Source organism: Oncorhynchus clarkii, chromosome 4 (assembly GCF_045791955.1).
Source record: "Oncorhynchus clarkii lewisi isolate Uvic-CL-2024 chromosome 4, UVic_Ocla_1.0, whole genome shotgun sequence".
Classification (NCBI taxonomy): domain Eukaryota; kingdom Metazoa; phylum Chordata; class Actinopteri; order Salmoniformes; family Salmonidae; genus Oncorhynchus; species Oncorhynchus clarkii.
In genome coordinates this window covers 74,478,316-74,486,605 of record NC_092150.1, presented here as the reverse complement: position 1 = coordinate 74,486,605, position 8,290 = coordinate 74,478,316, and the positions used below count along the sequence as shown (strand labels likewise).

The following is an 8,290-nucleotide window of genomic DNA, read 5'->3' as shown; positions in this document are numbered from 1 at the left end:
ATGCGTAGGTGTAATAGGTGGCAGGGAAGTCAGGCGCAGGAGCGTCAAATGGAGTGTAAAATGGAGTCTTTTAATAAAGTCCACGGAGTATGCTCCATAACACTAAATGTACATAAACACACAAACATGGGTACGAGGACCCGACGCGCAACAATCACACTACACTGACAATAAAACAATCTCTGACAAAGACATGAGGGGAAACAGAGGGTTAAATACACAACAGGTAATGAGAATGGGATTGAAAACAGGTGTGTGGGAAGACAAGACAAAACCAATGGAAAATGAAAAAAGGATCAATGATGGCTAGAAGACCGGTGACGTCGAACGCCGAGCACCGCCCGAACAAGGAGAGGCAACGACTTCGGCAGAAGTCGTGACATGTGTACAGATTTCTCCTAGTTTGACTTTGCAGTCTGACGACCGCCAAATGGAATCTACCGCTATAAATATTTTAACACTTTTGAAATGTAATGGAAATTCATTTTAAGGATAAATATAAAATATTTATTGCACCAAGTACCTCCTGGATCATGCATAAAACACTTGTCAGATTGGCTGAGAAATTGCAGTATGTTGAGTCGAGCGTGTGGGCAAACCTTTTGGTTCTGAAAGAGGCAGTTGACAGACTTTTTTTCAACAGACGAAAAACACATTTATTTTACCTAGAAAACACAAGGAAAAGCACCCCACCCTCTTTCATGTAAAGTACATGAGGTTAATCATGCATATTCACTGAGGGCCAAATCCTAACATACTGTAAGATATGAGTGCATAACTCTGCATATGCATAAATTATACAAGGCAGTGGTAAGTTTTAAAAAGTTTACAAATATATATATTTTTCTCAATCATGTGACACTCAGGTGAATCAGAGGACACCGTGGAGAGGCTGTGTAACACCTGTGACCATCTCCATGGCGCCTTGGCAGAGCAAGGCATGCTGGGCCAGTGTTGCAGGACTCAACCTGCAGCTCGCCAAACTCACCCTGGCTGTGAATACAATCAATGTCATCATAGTGATTCTCTTTCTCCCATCTCTTCCCTGCCCTAACACACAACAGTAGATTTCCCAAACATGCCAGAACGTTGTGATTCAAAACAAAGCATTGCAGACAAAACTTTTACATTTGTTTTAAAGAAGGATGCAAACGAGCCACTTGAGAAATGCACTCATTAAAAGTAACCTCTGTGATCTCCATCTTTCTAGTTACTATTTTGTGTCTGGGGGATGTGGGCAACAAGTTTCTCTATGGCAAACTGACGTTATATTCGTACAGGCGTGTAAGGCAGAACATTGGTACATTGTGGGCGGCAACCTGTCTGCCTAGAGCAGGTCTGGGCAAAGGCTGGCCCGGTGCCGTATGTGGCCCACGACCTGATTCAGTACGGTCCGCAGAATCATGCTCAGATCACATAAAGAATTTGCTATAGTACATTTTTGAGAAACGTATTTGTTATTCAAATTAAAAGCCCAATGAATACTCGCCTTTGTGTAATGATTTAACTCCCACCGCTTGTGGGACATTTATTTTGAAGGCACATGTAAATAACAACTGCTCGAGGACAAACAGTGACTGACAGGCTGGCACACACATCACAGTTACAAATAGTAGCTAGCTAGAAATTGCGCAAATATACGTTTTTCAAAGATTTCAAGGAAAAGAAAAGTAGACAATGAATGTAGGGTGTTCCAGCAAGAGTGGACATCGACATATTTCTTTATTGAGGTATCAGGGAAAGTTGTGTGCTTAGTGCGCAAAGAGAGCATCGCTGTCGTGAAAGATTACAACTTTTCCCGACACTTCCCATGCAGAGAAATATAGGAATATGTATTCTGAGCAGAGGGCAAGTGCATGGAATGAGTTGCTTTCACAGTTGCAAAAGCAGCAAGGACTTTTCACAAAACTGCATTCAGCAACCAATGGAATTGCGAGAGCTAGCTATGTACTGTCCCACAAAATTGCTAAGCATAGCAAGCCATTCGCTGAAGGCGAATTCATTAAAGAATGTTTAATTGACGCTGCAGCAATACTTTTCCCCGACAAGAAAGAGCTGTTTGAAAATGGAACAACAGTTGAAAGACAAGGTAAAGGATTTCACCTATTTCTCATTGGCCCTGGATGAGAGCAGTGATGCACGTGACACGGCACAGTTGTTGATATTCTTACACGGAACCCAAACCGGCTGCGCCATCGTGCATAAATGTATTTTGTCCCCCCACAACAAACGCGATCAAACTCTGAACCAATTATATTGATTTGGGGACATGTCGAAAAGCATTAAACATTTATGGCAATTTAGCTAGTTAGTTTGCGCTTGCTAGCTAATTTGTCCTATTTAGCTAGCTTGCTGTTGCTAGCTAATTTGTCCTGGGATATAAACATTGAGTTGTTATTTAACCTGAAATGCACAGGGTCCTCTACTCCGACAATTAATCCACACATAAAACGGTCAACCAAATCGTTTCTAGTCATCTCTCCTCCTTCCAGGCTTTTTCTTCACTGACCTCGTTGGTCTTTCAGTCACCCACATGGGTATAACCAATGAGGAGATGGCACGTGGGTACCTGCTTCTATAAACCAATGAGGAGATGGGAGAGGCAGGATTTACAGCGCGATCTGCGTCTGAAATAGAACTGGTTAAAATTTTAGACCTTGGCAACGCAGACACTCATTGGCGAGCGCGAGCAGAGTGGGTGCAATATTTGAATAACATAGATTTCTACATTTATTTTGCAACGCTAGGCATGCGACGCGAGCGGTGTGGTCAGCCTGTCACGAGGCATAACCCCAGACTTTGAAATTACAGAGGAGTTTTCTTCAGCGCAGTCAATGAAGAGCACACACAGCTAAATATTTATTGGAGGAGGTTAATAAGTGTGCGGCAAAGTTTTGAAAAGTGATCCAGTGTGACCACTGATGGGTGCCCAAACTTGACAGGAAAAAAGGTGGGCCTTTTATAAAGGATACAAGATCAAGTAGCTGAGCTGAACCCAGATGAGAAAATGCTATCTCTGTATTGCATTATTCATCAGGAGGTGCTCTGTAAATGTGTTCTGAAAATGAGATGTTTTGGATACAGTCACTAAAGTGATAAACTTCATAAGAGCAAAACCTTTAAACCACTGGCAGTTTGTCTTGCTGTTGGAAGAGACATAGTTGGGTCAGGCAGATCTCCCCTACCACAAACGTGGGAAAGGTGCTTAAAGGGATGTGGGACCTGAAGTCGGAGATTGCAGAGTTTTTTCAAATTAAAGGATAATATGTGGATTTCCCTCAACCGCAAGATAAAGAATGGTTGACTGATTTTGCCTTCACCTTGGACATCATGGCCCTAATGAATGAACTGAATTCCAAAATACAAGGGAAGGGCCTTTTTGCACATCAGACGTACAGCCTTGTCAAAGCCTTCAAGGGAAAATTACTCCTCCTGACCTGCCAAGTAGAAGCCAACAATCTTACCCACCTTCCGACACTACTAGTCTGTTCCCTATCAGATGAAAAGCGGGAGAAGTATCGCTGCTGCGCGCTTTGAAGGGTGAGTTTTCTCATTGTTTTGAGGATTTCAATTTGTTGGAAAATTACATGCTGTTGGTTTCCTCTCCTTTCACCTTAAATGTGGATAATGCTCCCACTGACCTGCAACTTGAGTTTATCGATCTTCAGTCTGTTGCAGTGATTGGAGAACTATTCAAAACAATATCACTGACGAGGTTATATGCCTTTCTCGATGAACAAAACTTTCCAAAGATTAGGAGTCATTCTCAGAAGATGTTTGGGTCAACCTATGTATGTGAACAGACATTCATGTCAGTGATTCTCTCGTTAACACAGTTGTGAGTGTTGACGAGGACAAGGCTGGAGATCACTCTGTCATGCTGATTGAGTTCCGAATAACAGACTGGAAGCTTCAAAAGGAGGGTGGTGCTTGGAATCATTGTTCTTTCTCTGTCAACCATGGTTACCTGCAAGGAAACACGTGCCGTCATCATTGCTTTGCACAAAAAGGGCTTCACAGGCAAGGATATTGCTGCCAGTAAGATTGCACCTAAATCAACCATTTATTGGATCATCAAGAACTTCAAGGAGAGCGGTTCAATTGTTGTGAAGAAGGCTTCAGGGCGCTCAAGAAAGTCAAGCAAGCGCCATGACCGTCTCCTAAAGTTGATTCAGCTGCAGGATCGGGGCACCACCAGTACAGAGCTTGCTCAGGAATGGCAGCAGGCAGGTGTGAGTGCATCTGCACGCACAGTGAGGTGAAGACTTTTGGAGGATGGCCTGGTGTCAATAAGGGCAGCAAAGAAGCCACTTCTCTCCAGGAAAAACATCAGGGACAGACTGATATTCTGCAAAATGTACAGGGATTGGACTGCTGAGGACTGGGGTAAAGTCATTTTCTCTGATGAATCCCCTTTCATCTGGCTGACCACCCAGAATCCCACCCCCTCTTCATCTCCCACTGTGCCCTGACCAAACTGTGCCAGGCGCTGCACCATCACCACGGAGAACAAGATATCAACATCGCCAGGTACCTGTACCACACAAACACACACATACACACTGTACACCTAAAACATCTCACCTCAGGCTGAAAACCTTACGTTTAACTGTTTAATTGAAAGTGGGACAGTATAGACCTCAGACCATTTACAACACTTCTTGACCTTGTGCATTACTTTTAAGTGTGTACAAAAATTAGTTTTTTTCTCATACAACCTTACAAGAATCAACAGTTCACTATCTGACAGTATATGATTCTAAAAGCATGTAGCACTCCCTATTTCCACAAGTAATGCCAGTAAAGCCAATCCTTTTTTTTTGTGACAATAGCAGTCCAGTGAGAGCCTATCTGGTCAGTGTTATTTGTTGTCCTCCTACTCTGGCCCAGACCCCTGGCTGCTACACACTATTTATAGAACTGATGAGTAAACGCCAGCGGGAACAGGTGAGCTGGGCCCCCTGTGTGTGTGTGTGTGTGTGTGTGTGTGTGTGTGTGTGTGGTATGGGAAGCAGATGAGCCCATTTACTCCCAGTGTTTATACTGCACATTGACTAAGCCTATTTATCTTCAGGAAGTTGTTTATGTACTCCAAGTCCCAGTATAGTTACAGCAGTGTGCGCGCGCGTTTTGACTTTAATCATCATCACAGGAGTAACTGAGGAAGTCATCCTGCCCTTAGGGAGACGGGGTGGGGAGGGAGGCTCTGGCAATCAGAGAGGACTTAATCAGCCAGGAAATAAACACACACACACACAGGAGACACACAGATATCCTCCTGTTATTATACATAGACGCACGGTTGATCACATTGTGTCCTGGATAGCTCTTTGACAGGACAGCCTGTCCCCATAAATTTGTCAGTACAGTACGTTACAGCCCAGTTCATACCAGCCACACTGGCCAGTCAGCCCAGCCAGGCCCTGGGTAACTGTGTGTGTTTCTGTGTTTGTGACACACACTTTAGGGGATGGGCAGAGTGCGATTGAGAAACAAACGTGGTATACAGGTTTCAATCCTTGTTGTTGTGGTGGGGGAGAAACGGTGAATGTGATGAATGCCAGGTCATATCTGATAGGAGAAATGTATTACTCTCTATAATCACCAAGGTATTTGTTTACGTGGATAACACACACACACATTCAACCTAATCCTCTGTCTCTCCTCCACACAGGACCTGGGGGTGCGTCTGCTCTTCCCTCTGGGTAACCTAACGTCTCAGAGCAGTGAGGCCAGAGAGCACCTCTTCACAGCTGATGGGTGTGTGTCCGTGCTGCTGGGGCTCTACAACACCTACGAGGGGAGACCCCCCCCTACCATACACACCCACACACCTCCAGCCAGGGACGCCCGTACACTCTGTACTTCTCCCGTGTGGGGGCGGGAGAAGGAGAACATTCTGGTGAAGCTGGTTAGGGTGCTGTTCATCCACCCTGCAGTGGGACCTACCCTGGCAGCTAACAAACACCTAGTACACAACCTGCTGGACACACTGAGGGAGTTTCAGCGTTTTTAGGGTAATGTAAGAGTGAAATTATGGCCCCATAATGTTCTCATAACATCCCTATAATGTTCCCAAAATGTTCTAATAACGTCTCAATAATGTTCTCAGAACATCTGAAAAAAGGTGAACCCAAACATCTGATAAATGTATTGACAGGACGGACATACCAAGGCCAGCCAAGGCTCCTAATGAAGGTGATTTACTCTGAAACGTACGCCTGTTTGTATATCCCGTCAATACAAGAATCACACTGTACAAACCCTTCACTGTAAAACTCTATACAGTCACTCCTTGTTTGGTACCAGTTTCCTGTCTGCTGGAGACAGGTGCCAAACATCTAACACATATTTCTTCTTCAATTTCTTTCTTTCTTCTTTGTGTTTTTTTTTGTTACACATCCTTTTTCGGTTTAGGTCCTTTTGCAGTCTGAAAGAGCCAAAGAGAGAACAGGATGTTCTGTGCTCTTTAGAGCCTGGTTGGTTTCTTGTGAAACTTCTAGGTGGTTGGAATGATGGTTTCAGGACTGACTGGTACAGGCCATGTTCAGGCGGGTGTGAAATTCTCAGTTTCTCAGCTTTAGCTGTGCGCTCTTCCCTTCCGCCTCCCTCCCACACACTGTAATGCAGTGTTACTGAGAGAGAGAGAGAGAGAGAGAGAGAGAGGAGAGAGGCAGACAGACTACTACTCCCCCCCCCATACGCTGCTGTTCATTGATTATTGACACCATTAGTATCTATCTAATTATCCTGCTGCTGGTCACTATTACTCGTTTACATTACTATATATTACTATTCGTATATTAACAGTATTTAGATATTCCTGCTACCAGTCACATTTCAGCCCTGTTTACATGTACACTGAGTGTACAAAACATTAAGAACACCTTCCTAATATTGAGTTGCACCCCTTTTTAAAAAAAATATATATTTTTAACCCCCTTTTTCTCCCCAATTTCGTGGTATCCAATTGTTAGTAGTTACTGTCTTGTCTCATCGCTACGTAGGGGCTCGGGAGAGACGAAGGTCGATAGTCATGCGTCCTCTGAAACACAACCCAACCAAGCCGCACTGCTTCTTAACACAGCACACATCCAACCCGGAAGCCAGCCCAACGACACCAATGTGTTGGAGGAAACACCGTACACCTATCGAACTGGTTAGCGTGCACTGCGCCCGGCCCGCCACAGGAGTCGCTAGAGCGAGATGAGACAAGGATATCCCTACCGGTCAAACCCTCCCTAAGCCGGACGACGCTAGGCAAATTGTGTCTCGCCCCACGGACCTCCCGATCATGGCCGGCTGGTGGCACAGTTAGCACTGCGATGCAGTGCCTTAGACCCCTGCGCCACCCGGGAGGCCCGAGTTGCACCCCTTTTTGCCCTCAGAACAGCCTCAGTTCATCAGGGCGTGGACTCTACAAGGTGGAGAAAGCGTTCCACAGGGATGCTGGCTCGTATAGACTCAAATACTTCCTACAGTTATGTCAAGTTGCCTGGATGTCCTTTGGGTGGTGGACCATTTTTGATACACATGGGAAACTGGTACACATGGCACCTACTACCATACCCTGTTCAAAGGCACTTAAATATTTTGTCTTGTCCATTCACCTTCTGAATGGTACACACACAATCCATGTTTTAATGGTCTCAAGGCTTAAAAATCCTTCTTTAATCTGTCTCCTCCCCTTCATCCAAGGTGATTGAAGTTGATTTCAATAAGGGGTCATAGCTTTCACCTGGATTCACCTGGTCAGTCTATCTCATGGGTGTAAAATGTTTATGTACACTCAGTGTATCACGCCTACCTACGTTGACACTTTTGCACACACACACACACCCACCCATCACTTACGCTGCTGCCATACTGTTTATTATTAATCCTGCTACGTCACTTTCTCCTAATCCATGCCTAGATGTACATATCTACCTCATTACTCCAGTATCCCTGCACATTGTAAATGTGGTATTGGCACTGACCCTGTATATAGGTTCTTCTATTATTTCTTAGTTTTTAGTTATTAGTGTCTGTTGGGTAGAGCTAGCAGGTTAAGCATCTCACTCTACTGGTGAATGTGACAAATAAAACTTGAAACTGAAACAGACGTTTTTTATTTCTCCTCAGCACTGGCTGTGGAACCAAATCAGGCAGCTTAATATCCTGTTTTGATCACAGTTTGACAGGCCATGCATGCTGCTTTACATTAGAGACAGAGAGAGGGAGAGGAGAACTTCTCCACCACACCAAAGGGCCTTTCCAGTCAGACCCAGAAACGAAACACACACTATGA

At 44.5% G+C, this 8,290-nt stretch overlaps 1 protein-coding gene across 1 annotated transcript in view; it reads left to right on the top strand.

The window, feature by feature from the left end:
- LOC139408048 (armadillo repeat containing 2) overlaps nucleotides 1-6,016 on the top strand; it is an 8,730-nt gene extending 2,714 nt beyond the window's left edge. The window contains 3 exon segments of the mRNA XM_071151873.1: nucleotides 4,420-4,536; nucleotides 4,845-4,947; nucleotides 5,675-6,016. Of these exon segments, the coding sequence (XP_071007974.1) occupies nucleotides 4,420-4,536; nucleotides 4,845-4,947; nucleotides 5,675-6,016 (562 nt within the window).
- The last annotated feature ends 2,274 nt before the right edge of the window (nucleotides 6,017-8,290 follow it).